Raw genomic sequence first — 16,079 nt, forward strand, 5'->3', positions numbered from 1 at the left:
TCAGCCAGGCTCTCACTGTCTGCCTCTCCACTGAAACTGCCCTTGTCAGCGCCACCAGTAACCTCCACTCTGCTAAACCTTACAGTCGCGTCTCAGTTCTCATCTTACGTGGCCTGTCTGCAGCATGTGGCACAATGGGTCATTCCCTTCCTCCCTTGACACACTTTCTGAACCTGGCATCCAGGAAACCACTCTCTTGAGTTGCTTCCTACCTCCTTTTCTTCTCTTTGCTGGTTCCTCCTCTTCTCCCTTTATTATCAGATTCCCCCAGGACTCAGATCTGGTCCTCTCTTCTTCTCTCTCTGCTCTCACTCCATGTGCTCCCTTCCAGTCTCATGACTTCCGATGCCACCTCTATCCAGTTGCTTCCCAGACTGACATCTTCACCCTCTCCCCTGAATTCCAGCCACATACATACAGTTGTCTACTCAGAATCTCCATTTGGACACCGAATAGGCAACTAGCGTGCAATCTTTCCCCCAGAAACATTTCCACTCAAGTCAAAATGACAGCTCTTTTGCTGGAGTCATCCAAATCTGTCAGCAATACCTTCAACGTATGTCTGGAATCAGAGCACTTACTACCACCACCTACACATACTCCACTTTCCTCTCAGGCCTGCACCACTGTAGTATCAGCTCCCGCTCCAGCCCCACTCCAATTCTCTCTCCACACCCGATTTGCTAGATGGAGCATAAATTTAAAAGTGCATTCCAGTTTAAAAAATAATTTAGAGCAAATATAGTGGTACCTCTCTACTTGTCCTTGATTCGTTCTGAGTGGCAAGCAAGCAACAAAGTATTTGAAGCATTTTCTCTTGCCAGGTGACATCGTGACTTATACAAGTTGTAGCAAGTGCTACACGTGGCAAGCAAGTGCTACACCTGGCGAGCAAGTGCCTACGTGCTGAAACATTTTGTCACCAAAATGTGACAAGTACTAGGAAGCTGACAAGTACCACAGCAATTTGAAATCATTTAAACTTGAATCAGGAAATGTTACTAAAGAATCCCAGGCCAGCCCTGACTGGTGTGGCTCAGTGGGTTGGGCCTTGTCCCACAAAGCTAAAGTTCTCCAGTTGGATTCCAAGTTGGGGCACATGCCTGGGTGTGGCAGGTTCAGTCTCTGGTTGGGGCATACACTGAAGGCAAGCGGATCAATATTTCTCTCTCACATTAATGTTTCTCTCCCTCTCTTTCTCCCTCTCCTCTCCTCTCCATAAAAATAAATACATAAAATCTTAAAAAAAAAAAGAATACTAGGCCAGAGCTCCCAACCTTATCCCCCTCTTTAAAATCATAGGCAAATGTTTTAAATTGCACTGCACACTGTAGTAAACAGAAGAGACCGCTACGGTAAGTGATCACCTGGGCACTCTGGCCATCCAGGACCCTCTGGCTTGTTCCTAGAGCTGAAGGAATCACTATGTCAGGCAACCCCATTTGCAGATCCTACTCTACCACAGCACTCCAGCTGGGAATCTCTGTACCATGAAACAGTTAAAAAGTAGGAGGTAGCAATATGTGGCAAACCCAGGTGGTTGCCTACTCAACACCCATTTCTCCCCATCCATCTCAGCCAGCAGCCCCTGATCTTATTCAGATATGCATGGTCTGTAGAGGAGGTGAGCCCCAGCCCTAATCCCAGCTCCCCCTCTGGCAGTCCTGACTGCTCTAAGTGAGGCTGTGGGCCCATTTCCCTTGCCAGTTACAGGTTTAGTCTATGCAAGTAGTAAACATCTGGCTAAAGAGGAGGGTAGGAAGTCTACTCAGAGCCTTTTGGAAAAGATTTTCATCACACTTTAAAAAAAGACACTGCAAAAAAATTCCCGCATCTGCTTCTAGATACTGTCACATCTGTATGGAATTCCAAGAACTGTGGAACTGGGAGGGGAGTTAACCGAATGGAATTGAGGAAAAGAAAGTGGTGGTGCCTGTTCCCTTGATAGCATTTTCGAGCGATTAAATTAACCAATCCTGTTACTTATCTAGGAAATGCACTGCGCACCAAACTCTTTAACACAGGTTATCTCCTCGACCCCCCACATTCCTCTGACAAGTAGATATTAATACCTCTTTGTAACGGATCCATGAAAACCAAGTCGTTGGCCCTCGGGACCCACTGAGAATGGAAGCACTCGGATTCACACTAGGGTCTCCCTGACTCCACAGCTCACCTTTTCTCTCACTGAAGTTGGAAAGGTCACTGAAGCACCCTGAAATGTACAGCTATACAGAAAGAAAGCAATGCTGACAAAAGATGTTAAACACATCTCCTCAACCACCCAAATTTTATCCATACTTGCAAAGAACCAGTCGAGGCAAATGATAGAGGAACAGATTCCATCCAGTGCTAACTTTAGCCAGGGAATTGATGTGTAAAGAGGTTTATTGGAGAGCCTGATGCAAATAGTCCTTGATCCACAGGTCAAAAGCAAAGAAGTTTAATAAATAAATTTAAGTCATCTATTTATAACTAGGGGCTCCCTATTAACTCTGCCACTTGGCCAAATGATCTAACCTTATCTCCAAGTCCCTGTGTAAATGGGTAATTACAGCTTTGTCTTGGAAGATTCTATGTGATAAGGCTTGCATTGTGCTTATAACAGTTCGGGGCACTTTGCTCAATTGTAATTGTCATCGAGTATGCTGGAGATCTTTTTTTTTAAAGAAATAATGGAATATAACTTACTTGAAAATGTGTCAAAAAAAACAAGGGCTGATGGATAGAGATGTAGTGTGATAAAGGTATAGTAAAATTTTAATGGTGAACAGTTAAAATAGTAAAAAGCTAAAGGTCAAATTGTTCACTGTAAAATTCAACTTTATGCACGCTTGAAAATGTTCACAATACAATGTTAAAAAATCGCACTGTGGTACGCTTTGGGAGGACAGAGAGCTGCGTTTTGTTTTAATAGAAAAGGTATACAAAAGAAAACAAAATGGGCGAGATCTCCTTCAACGCTGTCCCGCCTTCGGCTGTGGGCCGTTGGTAATGCTGCTTGAATGAAATCATCGAGGACCGCTTGCGAAATACCAAATCCTCGAGAGCGAGGCTCAAGGCTGCCAAACCCTCGCAAGGGACAGGGACGCGCTCCAAGCTCCCCATCCCGCGCCGGTGCCCAGGAGGTGGGGCTGGCGAGCCCCGGCGGAAACGCGGCTCAGCCGTTACCAGGGGGTTCCGGACTGGCGCTGGCCGCCCCGCGCCGCTTGTAAATATTTTTGGCGGGGCGGGGCAAAGTAGCATCAAATTTCAAAAAAAAAAAAAAGCACCCCAAACCCCACAGCCCCGCGCGCGATGGGCGCCCTTTGGCTGCGGGAGCGAGTGGAGGATGCTGGGAAGGAGGTAAAATGGCCACCGGCGGCGGCCCGGAGGAGGAAAGGAAGAGGGGGCGGTTGCACCTTCTGACCCCCGCGCGCCCAGCGGTCCGGGCTGAGGAGAACGAGGGCGGCCGCGAGAAGATGGGCTGGGCCCAGGTGGTGAAGAACTTGGCCGAGAAGAAGGGTGAGTTCCGCGAGTCGCGGCCGCCGCGGCGGGAGGAGGAAAGCAGCAGCGGCGTGGGCGGGGGGCTTGGCGCCCCCGCGGGCCTGGCTGCGCCGGGTCTGGGTGACTTCCCCCCGGCTGGCCGTGGGGACCCGAAGGGTCGTCGGAGAGACCCGGCCGGCGAGGCGGCGGACCCCCGCAAGAAGAATGGCTCAGCAGAGGCGGGCAGGAGGAAGAAGGCGGAGGGGGCGGCCATGGCGACCCCCAACAGGCCCGGCGCGGCCGAAGATGCGGCCGAGCGGCCGCCCCTGGACGAGCCGGGAATGACGGTGGCGGGCTCAGCGTCTGGCCCGAGCAAGGGCCGCTTCCTCGTGCGCATCTGTTTCCAGGGAGACGAGGGCGCCTGCCCGACCCGGGACTTCGTGGTCGGCTCACTCATCCTGCGCTCTATCGGCATGGACCCCAGCGACATCTACGCGGTCATCCAGATCCCCGGCAGCCGCGAGTTCGACGTGAGCTTTCGCTCGGCGGAGAAGCTGGCCCTGTTCCTTCGTGTCTATGAAGAGAAGCGCGAACAGGAGGACTGCTGGGAGAACTTCGTGGTGCTGGGGCGGAGCAAGTCCAGCTTGAAGACGCTCTTCATCCTCTTCCGGAACGAGACCGTGGACGTGGAGGACATCGTGACCTGGCTCAAGCGCCACTGCGAAGTGCTGGCCGTGCCCGTGAAAGTGACTGACAGGTTTGGGATCTGGACTGGGGAGTATAAATGCGAGATCGAGTTGCGCCAGGGGGAGGGTGGAGTCAGGCACCTTCCAGGGGCCTTCTTCCTAGGGGCCGAACGGGGCTACAGCTGGTACAAGGGGCAGCCTAAGACGTGCTTTAAATGTGGTTCCCGGACCCACTTGAGCGGCAGCTGCACGCAGGACAGGTGCTTCAGGTGTGGGGAGGAGGGGCACCTGAGCCCTTATTGCAGGAAGGGCATCGTGTGCAACCTTTGTGGCAAGCGAGGACACGCCTTTGCTCAGTGTCCCAAAGCGGTTCACAATTCCGTGGCAGCTCAGCTGACAGGCGTAGCCGGGCACTGAATGCCCACCTGCTTGCCAGGGTGACTACAGAGCCAGTTTATCCCTCTTAAGTGCCAAAACTTTTTTCAAACCGTTTTCTATCGTGTTCAAAGGAGATCTTTTTAAACTTAGAAAAGACATCTCTTTCTGCCTTTTTAAATCAAGTTTACTCCATTTCAGCCTTTTCTGAATTGATGACTTTGTCATCAGTAATGACTACCGAGAACTGTAGTGTGGAGATATGTCTCCAGCCCCTTTTTGTTTTTTAATTTTGTTTTTGTTTTTGGGTTTTGTTTTGTTTTGTACTTGTTACTTTGTACGCCTTGCCTTCTCCCCGGACTTTCCCCCTTTGGGCTGCCTGACTCAATGTTACGCCCTAGGACTAGGTACGAAGCCCAGCACATGGTAGGCACTCCATCAGGGTTGACTTGAAAACGTTGTTGATGGTGGCTTCTGTTGGGTGTCTAGCTTTTGCAGCTCTTTCCCTCCCTTTTAACTTGCTGCTTCTAATCTGTGTGGTCTGAGAATTTGTGAAACCAGTGTTGTTAGAAGTGTATGTAATCTGAGTCAGTAAACTCTGAATCGTGGCCAAGGGCCTCGCTTACGGCATTACAATGCATGGACGTTGGGGCAGCTCTTTTGGTGGCTTAGAGGCCATTTTTCACAGAATCATGGAATCCAGAATTTTCCTGTGGGAAAGGACCAAAAAACTGGTTTACACCAATCCCCGGGTTTTCCAACAGTGAAACAGGCCCCGAGAGGTTAAGTGACTGGGTTAAAATCACATAGCTGCCTGGCGCCCACGCTAACCAGAGTAGAGTTCCCTGACCCCATGCCCGGTGCTCATTCCACTACCTCTCACACTTCACAACATTTTCCTCAACACTTGAGGGCCCTGAAAGTCTGATCTCTGCAGAATAATGTGCCCAGAAGAATGCTTGAGAAATCATCTGGGGGAGGAAGCAGAAAAACAAGAGTTTAGCAGGGGCTTCTGAACATTGGGCATATAGAAAAGGGACAAAAGAATATAATCCAGGGTGCACTCATTGCTCCCTGGGGTACCACATCTGGGTTACAGTGTGCCTGATCTTTTGGGGCCTTCCCCTTCCCCATTCATTGCCACCAGTGACAAATGGGGGTGTTCCTGTGGAAGGAAACCTACCAAAGGTTTACATTTGCACCTTAGCCTCAATAGTTAGAAACCCCAGAGAAGACGCTAATGGAGTTCATCTGCAAGCTCCTGACTCCCAGGAGAAAGGCTGTTTCAAAGTAGAATTACAAGTGACTTGTTAACTCCAAAGTATACTTGCGAAACAGGCCAGGAGAGAGGGCTTTGGGTCAACTGTTAATCAAGTTAAAGGAGAAAAGACAATACACTACTTTTAGTTTTTGTCTTCCCTTTGTATTATATTTTGCTATTTCCTTGTGGCTTAGAATGTAAAATCCATTGTTAAAAGTTTTGTTCTGAATAAATATTTATCTTTTGTATTGCTAACACTGCTGTGTTATTTCCTTTCAAAGTGTTAGATCCATGGGTACACAGACCCTAGTTCAATCCATACTTCCTACACACCATTTGTTTACCCTGCAAATACAGTTCCAGCCCCTTCGGGCAACACTTAGCACCTCCTCTGCTGTTCCAGGCCCTTTGGAGTTGCTCCCCCAACCCCCCCACCCAGTGTGCTAATCACTTAGCACACTGTTAAAACTCAAGTTTCAAGTCCCTAACTCAGCTCCAAGGAATTGGAATCCCTGGGGCGAGGAGAAACATTTTTTAGCAAGCATCCCCACGCAATTCTGATGGGCCGCCAGGCTTGAGACCACAGTTCTGAGTGGTACTAAGATAGTGAGAGGGACTCCACCCTTGGAAAATTACAAACCAGTGGGAAGGACAGAGGGAAGATGTCAGTTTCATCATCTTACAGTTACTGTAAGTGCCAGAAATCGGATGCAAATATTCATGGGCTTTTAAAAAGTGCCATCTCTTCCAGCTATTAAGGGAGGAAGAAAGAAAAACTCCAGGACTCTTCCTGGAGAGCTGACTCACTCCAAGCTGGTTCTGGAGATTTCCCTCCCCTCTACCCCAAACCCAACCCTCTGAAGAACTTTCCAGCTGAGACGTTAAGATGATCCGGTCCAAAGAAAGTTCCCACTGTATTGATTTTCTGAGCCAGTGATTTCAGGGTATTTCCAAAGCTGATACCGTGTAGTTGGGGCCTGGTTGTGGCTCTTGGGAACCCTGCCTTTCAGGGCTACCTCAGCCCTTCCCCATGCCCTCTCCCAAAGCAAACAGACTCTTCCCTGTAGTCCTCCCTCTTATCCTCTCCCTCGCCGTCATCTCTTTCCCTTCTCTGCCTCGGGTTTTCCTCCCTCGAAGGGCTTGGAGGCCAGTGGCCAGGAGAAAGCCTGTATTCATCGTACTCCCCTCCCCCTTCTTCCTAGCAGGCTTTGTGCCAAGAAGCCTCCTAGGAAGGATCTTCCCTCTCTCTGCCCCTCCCCCTTACTCTCCTGGAGGGAGCAGAGGAAGAAACTTTCCCTGCCCATCCCCCACAGAATCCGCTCCAGGGCCTCCTGCCTGGAGATGGGGGAGTGAGCCAGGGGTTGGAGTGGAACAAACTTCCCCCAGCTTCCTCTCCCAATCTAGCAGCCCCCAAATTACAAGTCCTCACTGTTCATGGACTCCAGGGGAGTGTGCAGAGATTCCCTAGCTGCCAGGCACTCTGTGTACACCCATGAACAAGACAGTGCACTTGCAAAGGGACATACAAGGAACAAGCAATTTTTAATATAGTATTAAGAATTTTTAAACACTGGAGAAAATTACAAAGAGTACAGAATTGTCTGAAGGACAGGTTTTCTAGAAGAGATAACGTCTCATCTGAAACCAGCAGTATGAATGAAGCCAGGTGAAGAGGGAAGAGATATCCGAGCAGCAGAAACAGCCTGTGCAGCCCTGGATGATGTGGCTCGGTTGGTTGGGTGTTGTCCTGCAAACTGCAGGTTCAGTGCTGGTCAGGGCACACGCCAAAGTGGCGGGTTTGGTCCCCGCTTGGGTAGTGTGCAAGAGGCAACCAATCCCTGTTTCTCACATCTTTCTCACATCAATGTTTCTGTCCCTATTTTTTTCTCCCCGTCTCTGGAATCGATAAAAGAAAAAAAAATTAATGAAAAGAAAAAGAAACAGCCTGTGCGGAGCCCTGGAACACAACATGTTCAAGCTGGCTAGAGAGTCACAGGAAGAGGTGGCTGGGAAAAGGCCAAGTGAAGGTGACCCGGGGCTTGTCAGTGTTGTTTGGAGGTTTGATTTTGTCCTAACACCCTCAAGTCTAGCTGCCTCCATTCTGTTCATTCTTTCAACACATACGTTAAGCACCGACTCTAGGCAAGGGAATAAAACAAAATAGTAAAGTCCCCTGGAGCTCAAATTCTAGAGTCCCACAAATAGGTACATAATTACAAAGTGTGCTAATGCATTAAAAGAAACATGCAGTGACATCATGTTGAACAAGGAAAACTGATCTGGTCTGAGAGATCTGGGATAACATCCGGAGAACATGTTTGACCTGAGATGGAGGTGGACCTGAGATGGAAAGGATATATAAGGAGGTAATTGAGAGATGGGAGTGGGAGTTAAGGGGGCTGGGGTGTTAGCCTAAGCAAAAGGGATAACAAGTGTAACAACTCTCTAGTAGGAGGAGCCCTGTCCAAGTCTAGAAATCAAATGGAGTCCAGGTTTGCAAGCAGAAACCACTCTAGTTATTAAAGAAAGTGATAGGCTCTAGGCTGGGTAAATATGGAATGACTCCTAGAATACCCTAGAAACTGACCTACCAGGGGAGCCACTACCTCTGTCACAGGAAGGAGCCAGGAGGTCACTGCTGGAAAGGCTGAACCTGAGAACACACTGCTGAAGCTGCCCCCCAAGGACAGGATGCGGGGATCGGGGATCGGAGAGCCACTGCCAGTTCTGCCAGAACAGTGAAATGTCCAGTGAAGCCAGAGACCATAAGCTGGTGTCTGAACAACCTTACAAGCAAAAATAGCCAAAACTATTTGACTTCTGCCTTCTTCCACTTCCCAAATCTCATGCAAGTGCATCTACTTGCTGGAGCCCCTGAAAGGAAACATTGTAGCTTTCCTGCACGTATTGCACAGGAAGGCACATAAACAGAGTGGGAATGGATGTTGTTTGCCAACTGACCATATCCAGCCCAGCCAACATGGCTACAACACAGAGGGGGGGAGGGAGATGGTAGTACCAAGGCAGGCTGGAGACCTTAGTGGAGCTGGTCAGCCATGTTTAGGATTTTTTTTTTTTAAAAGAAGTAATGAGCCAGCTGGGCTACATGGCATCAGGGAGCAAGTTACAAAGGCAAAAGAAGGGCCCTTGGAGCTTAGGAGAAAGAGGCAAGGAAGCATCTGGGGAAAGGTTGCCCGCCCTTGAGCTTGATTTTGGATATGTTAAATTTGTCTCCGTAGAGGTTGTCTAAGAAAAGAATAGGTGATTCAATATGCACAGTCTTGAATTCTAAGGAGAGTTCTGGGCTTGAGAAGTAAACATATGCGCCCTGTAGCCAGAGCTTTCACACTCCATCCACAACCCACATAAGATGTACACTTTACATTGCAGCCATCCAACATGTACACACGTGTATTTATATGCAAAAAAACAAATCGACGACATATATAATATTAACCCTGTGGATAGTGCCCTGATATTTTTATTCTATTGCCTCATTGTTTTATAAATGCGTATATGACCCATTAAATGATTTTACAATATCCTGATGGGTCACAAGAGAAAACAGAGAGGAGAAAAATTACAGCAAATTGGATTGTACCTTAAGCAACTCTGTGAGAGTTTTCCCTGTTGGAAAAGTATATCATGACAAGTTAGTAAGGGACAGCCAGGAAGAGAGAAGGAAAACAAGAGTGTGGAGACATATAAACTGGGGAGGAGAGTTGCAAGTGGCAGGGATTAACAAGTGTATTGAGTGCTGTAAGAGATCAAGTAAAACTGACTTTCAGAAATGTCAAGGAATTGAAGAGTACCTATTGGATTGAGTAAGGTGGAGGTTACTGGTGGGAGCCTTTCAGAGCAGAATGATGGGGGCAGGAGACGGACTAAGGAAAAATAAACTTAAAATGCCAATCCAGCCCTGGCTGGTGTGGTTCAGTGGTTGAATGTCAGCCTGGGAATCAAAGGGTCACCGGTTCTGTCCCCAGTAGGGGGCGCTCGAGAGTGAAACACACGATGTTTCTCTCCCTCCCTCCCTCCCTCCCTCCCCCTCTCTAAAATAAAATCTTTTTTTAAAAAATGCCAATCCAACTCCTTCAGCAGGAGACTCCTGGGCTCCTTTGGGACTTGACACTCAGCCAGAATGCCCATTACTTCTCTTCATGTCACCTTAGGTGTGGCGCCGACGGGAGGAGTTCATTATGGTGGAGTGGTGCAAGAGGAAGCTGGAGATGAGCAGGGGTCTGATCATACCAAGTCAAAAGTGGAGTTCTGTGAAGAGGGTACCAGACATGCGCAAAGCCAATGGATACATACAGACCACTTGCTGGCTTGTCAGTGTGACTAAAAATTTGGAGAGGACAGGTTTCATCAAAATACACACAGTTAGCCCTGGCTGGCATAGCTCAGTGGATTGAGCGCGGGCTGCAAACCAAAGTGTCCCAGGTTCGATTCCCAGCCAGGGTACATTCCTGGGTTGCAGGCCACAACCCCCAGCAACCGCACATTGATGTTTCTCTCTCTCTCTCTCTCTCTCTCTCTCTCTCTCCCCCTCCCTCTCCCCATCCCTTCCCTCCCTAAAAAAAATAAATAAATAAAATCTTTAAAAAAATTACACACAGTTATATTATAGGAAAGAATGGAAATTTTGCAGCATTTTTAAATACAGTGTAGAATAACATCTTTGGAAAGCAGTTTCTTTGACACTGACTGCTAACATTTAGAATTCACATGTCCTTTAACACGCAGTCATTTATAGGAAATGAATCTCTACCTAAACTTGGACATGATCACAAATATGAATGTACCAGGATGAGTTCACTGAAGCCTTACTTGGGGCACCAAGGACTGGAAACAAGCTGATTGTCTATCAGTAGGGAACTGGTTAGACAGTCTATGGCACATCCAAATAGTAGAGCACTATGCGGCTGCCAAAGGAACAGTTCTGTATATGTTAATATGGAACAACCTCTAAGGCACATTTTAAAGTGAACAAAGCAAGATATGGTATGCTGTTTACATTTCAGTTTTACTTTTTCAGCTTTACTGAGGTGTAATTGACAAAATCATCAGATGTAAATGTTTGATGTGATCTATGTATGTACCACAATTTTAAATGATGGAATAAATATATGTGCTTATTTATGTACAGAATGACTCTGGAAGGATATTACTGAAATTGGTAACTGTTGTAGCTTCTGAGAAGAATGAGATATTAGAGGTTTGGGATGGAAGGAAAACATTTTTGAGGGGGGTGTTTTTATTTTGCTTTTGTTTTGACTATTTCATGTATTATCTCTGGCCAAAAACTAATAACAAAAATCAGTGCAAAACAGAAGACTTCAAAGAAGTTCCTGTAGACTCTGCAAAGGCAGGAGTCCATTTCCCCTATGTTGAAAAATAAGCAGCTTCAATGGGAAAATTCAACAGTCTACAGCAACCAAATCTGGTCTCCCTGCTTCCAAGCTTGGTCTCCTTCAATGCAAAAAGTCCTCAAAATGAAATTTGAGCTTAAAGACCTTCAAAGACTCTGTGTTCTCCCTGGGGCCCATAGGCCCTGCCTCCTCTGGGCCTCACCCTTCACCCTGACTGGGCTGCTGCTAGTCATTCCAGGAATTCACCCTCCCGGACAAGGTTAACCCTTCCCTTCCCCGGTGCTCAGCGCTGATTCCATTTCCTAGTTCAACCTTCCCCAGCCTTCTATACTGGACTCTCTCTCTTACATTCTCCTCTCCTTCCAACAGTTGCTGCTGGTACAGTGACACGTTTATTTACGCCATGGTTTGATTGATGCCTGCCTCTGTCTCTCAGTTTTGAGCTCCGAGGGGACAGGGACCATGGCTTTTTTTGCTCTTGGCTATAGCTCCAGCCTTTAGCACTGTGCCTGGAACACAGTAACAGCCTGGTAAGTATTTATGGCATGAATGGTCTAGAAACTTGGCTGAGGTTACAGGTCAGGACATGTGTATACTCGTCCCTATTTAACGATACCCTGAAGCACAGCCATCACTGACTCTATACTGGAGAAGGACTTATCCCTTCATCTTTAAGAAGGTAATTCACTCCAGTCTTCTCACATTTGGTGAGGCCTGCCTTCTTTCTGCCTGGGAGGTCAGGCCCATGCTCCCTGTTTCTCCGAGGAGGTATCACTGAAACGTGGCCTGCACGTCGCCTGGCACGGAGGGGGGCACCAGACTCCTGGATTCCCAACGTCTGGCTTCAACACTCCCTCATGCCCAGTCGGAGGAGCCCCTGCCCTGAGCCCCCACTCCCTCTCCTCAGGGGACAGGGTGAGGATTCTGTAGGCATTGGAGGAACTTCCTAGCCACAGTCTTTGCCCTCCCTGTTTTTTTTTTCTTGTTTTGTTTTGTTTTGAATTCTCACCCGAGGACATATTTTCATTGCTTTTAGAGAGACAGGAAGGGAGGGGGAGAGAGAGAGAGACAAAGACAGAGACAAAGAGAGACTCATGGATCAGTTGCCTTCTGAACCCACCCCAGCTGGGAAACGAACTGCAACCTAGGAATGTGCCCTAACTGGGGATGGAACCACGATGTTTTGGTTTATAGGACTGCCCTCCCTTTCTAGAACATCCTGAGCCCCCAGCATTCCCTTCCAAAATATCCATAAGCTTTTTTACAGAGCCTTTGTGGGCCTCATCCCTGGGTCCGTCTCAGCTGAGGGCTAATTGCACTGTCTGGTGCACCTTTATAGACCTCAGGCTTAGGTCTCAGAGTAGCTCTTTGCAAGGCAGCTTGGGCATGGCACCCCTCACGACAGGAGGGGCAGCAGCTGGGCAAAGGCTGGAGGCAGGATCCAGGGGGTAGCTCTTCTGGGCCAACACATCTGGCCCAGAACTCTGAGGCTCTTGGAATTTTAATTTGAACCTGGCCTTCCAGTTGGTTGTGAAGGTAAGGAGAACAGAATACATTTCATTTAACACACTACTGTAAATTGATGTATAACTTCTATGCAGAGGCATGCGATCTATGGGACTCCGGTTGTACTCTTGTCCTGGGCTCTACAAATGCCCGCTTGGTTGTGTCATTTCTTAGCTACGTAACCTTTCCAGGGATGTTTCCTTACCAGAAAAATGGGTTTAATGGCATCTGCCTGACCAGCGCTGGTGAAAAAATGAAGTGAAACAATTCATGTAAAGGTTTGGCAGACAGCCAGGCCCTCAGTAAACAGTAATTATCACTGCTATTTTTTCCTTTTTGCCCTCTGGCTACCATCTTCCATGCTTTTCTGTACGACACCCAAACCGGTCTCACCTGGAGGATTTCCACACGGTTCCTCCCTCCTTACCCACACCAGTAATGATAGATAACCTCCCTATTCTCTCCACCTTGTCAAATCCTACCCCTTCTTCAATCACGGTAATAGCTACTGGCGAGGGCAGTTTACTGTCTCGGCCATTGTATTAATAACTTGACATGTATTATCTCAGTTCAGTTCTGACACCAACTCAGAGAAGCAGGTGCTGTATCTTTCTCCCCAAACACACAGACACTGGGATCTGGAGAGCTGAAGCGCTGGCGGCTGGTAAATGGCAGAGCCAGCGGGATTGGGAACCCAGGCCGTCCTAGGGCAAAGTCAGGATTCTGTTTGCCGCTGCCTCCCTCCTTGCAGTGCGCTGACGACCCCTCTATCCTTCAAGCCCCCGTGGCCAAGACCGTCATACACTGTCAGTTCTTGGGGCCTGTCTGTGGACTTTCCGCCCAAGAGGGCGGGCACTTTGTCTCACGCCACGTTGCCCACATCCTGGATCCTCCCTCCCTCCCTCCTCTTCCTTTCTTTCTCCCTCCCGTGGAGTGCTGGGCTCCTACCCTGTGTCAGGCTTTGTGTTCGTTCACATGTGAATGTTAACAGTGCAGAAATTAGTGCAGGGTGGAATTACATGTCATTTTCCTCTTTCTTCTTTATGCCTTTTTAGTTGGCTGATTTTTTTCCCCAGTGACCATGCAGGCCAGGTTCCTCGCACCCAGTTCAAACAGATCAAACGTCACTTGGCTAGGTTGGTCCGAAGAAGGCCCTGTCTCCTTAACTCCCAGCCCCCATACCTCCTCCAACGGCCCTCAAATCCAGGCCGCCCTGCCCCCTCCGGAAGGGGGAGTTGAGGGCGAATGCCGAAATCTGAGTGGTTCTTTCAAGCCTCCGTTGCCGTAGAAACGGGCTGCATAGGCCTTGGCGGTCCATTACACCATCCTCCAGCGACATAGCCAATGGGCTCCGAGCTCCATCCTGGACTCCGAGCTCCATCCCAGGCACCCCCGCCCCACAGCTGCCCGGCAGCCCACCAATGGACAGGTCCCTTAGCTTAGAGCCCGCCCTCGGCCCAGGGACACTACTAATGAACTTCGACTCTGCTTTCCCTCTAGCTTCAAAGTAGCAGCAGACTCGATTTTCAAGAAAGGAAAAAAAAAAAGGAATTCTCCAAATTAGAAGGAATTAACAGTAAGGCCTCTGTCAGTTGTACCTTGAGTAATCTTTGGCTGGTATTTTATTTAAGGAGAACAAACTTCAAGTACACAAGATATGTCATTCACTACTGAATTGTAGGCAATGAAAATTTAGGCAATGGGGTTGAAATCTCCTTGAAGTGGATTTCTTTCATTGCGGGTATTTTCATTTAATTTAAAATGACCAAGGAACTAGTCATCTTTCCTCGTTTGTATTTCCAATACAATACATGCAAATTAAAGGTGCTGAGTTGTTGCTGTTGAGTTCCTGAGACACTGACCTGAGTAACTGGTAGCTGATTTCTATCAGACAATTTAACTCCTGGTTTCAAATCATATAAAAACTGTAGGATAAATTAGTATTTCTCTTAATCCATTGAAGAAGTTCCATTTTGAAGCCCTGGCTGGCGTAGCTCAGTGGATTGAGCGTGGGCTGCAAACCAAAGTGTCGCAGGTTTGATTCCCAGCCAGGGTACATGCCTGGGTTGCAGGCCATGACCCCCAGCAACCGCACATTGATGTTTCTCTCTCTCTCCCTCCCTCCCTTCTTTCTCTAAAAATAAATAAAATCTTTAAAAAAAAAGTTCCATTTTGAAGTTTGGCTGTGTAATGGCTTTGATGCTCTAAAGTCTAGATAAACTAATTATCTTTTTAAAACCTAGTGCCATTTTCTTAAAAATACACTTTATTTTCTAGGACATTTTTGATTTATAGAAACACTGAAAATGCAAAGTTTTTTTTCTCCCACCCATCCTGTTTCCTCCATTATTGGCATCTTACCTTTATATGGCACGTTTGTACAACCAGTGAACCAAAATTGATACTGTTATTAACTAAAGTTCATAGTTAATTCACATTTCCTTAGTTTTCACGTAACGGCCTTTTTTCTACCTCAGGATCCCATCCAGATTCCACGTTGCATTTAGCTCCTGTCTCCTTAGGTCACTTGTGGCTGCGGCAGTTTCTCAGACATCAACAAGACTCCTCCCTGTTGGCATTGACTTTGATCGCTGAGCTGAGACACTGTCAGATTTCTCCAGGGTAAAGTCACTTGTCTTCTACCCCTTTCCATGCCATCCTCTTGGGAAGAAAGTGAAGGTAAGGCTTAGCCCACACTTAACCTCCAGGGTGGGGTTCCTACATAAATTATTTGGAATTTTTCTGCATTGAACATTTGTCTCCTCACCCCTGTTTTTTTTTTTAATTGTTATTTATTTATATCACTGTGGACTCATAGATATTTATTTCATACTTTAGGTTGTAATCTAGTACTGAATTGTGTTACTGAAATTGTTCCAGCGTTGGTCTTTGCGACTGACTTAGCTCCCGTGTCCCTTCCACATGCCCGCATCTTTGCCTTTCCTTTTAATTGCTGTTCTTGAGCACCTCCTTACTCTCTGGCACTATGTGATGCCCCAGGCTCATCTTATAGATTCCCAGCTCCAGTCCTAGACTCAGCCATTTCTCAGAGGAACTCAGCCCTGATTCCCCCTATTGAGAATGATATTAGAAACCAAGCTCCAGGCACTGAGTGTGCTCATTTCTGAGGCGTTTTTTCTTTGAAGCCCTCTCAACTAACAGGGCAAAGAAATATATGCATCTATACTAACCTGTGTTTATCACATATCTATAAATATTTCTGTATGGAACCATCTGTATCTATATTAAGCTAAACATGAGTTCTTATTTACATTTCCGACTCTCATCCATTACCACATGAATCATTCCAGCCTCCTTCTCTCCTTAACTATAAATCCTTTCTCACTCCGACAGTGAGAAACCTGGCTCCCACCACCCACCACCCGTCCTCGATCATTCAGCTCCAGCACACAT

At 47.5% G+C, this 16,079-nt stretch overlaps 1 protein-coding gene across 1 annotated transcript; it reads left to right on the forward strand.

The window, feature by feature from the left end:
* The first annotated feature begins 2,640 nt into the window (after window positions 1–2,640).
* Window positions 2,641–6,042, forward strand: ZCCHC3 (zinc finger CCHC-type containing 3). The gene has a single exon (XM_045833725.1). It carries the CDS (start codon window positions 3,351–3,353, stop codon window positions 4,566–4,568), a length of 1,218 nt encoding a protein of 405 aa, XP_045689681.1. The 5' UTR covers window positions 2,641–3,350; the 3' UTR covers window positions 4,569–6,042.
* The last annotated feature ends 10,037 nt before the right edge of the window (window positions 6,043–16,079 follow it).

This window comes from Phyllostomus hastatus, unplaced genomic scaffold (genome assembly GCF_019186645.2).
Source record: "Phyllostomus hastatus isolate PE091 unplaced genomic scaffold, TTU_PhHast_1.1 phas_contig_17, whole genome shotgun sequence".
Taxonomy (NCBI): Eukaryota; Metazoa; Chordata; class Mammalia; order Chiroptera; family Phyllostomidae; genus Phyllostomus; species Phyllostomus hastatus.

Excerpts from the sequence above, each read along its gene's own strand:
- ZCCHC3 (XM_045833725.1), top strand. The coding sequence starts at position 3,351 with ATGGCCACCGGCGGCGGCCCGGAGGAGGAAAGGAAGAGGGGGCGGTTG.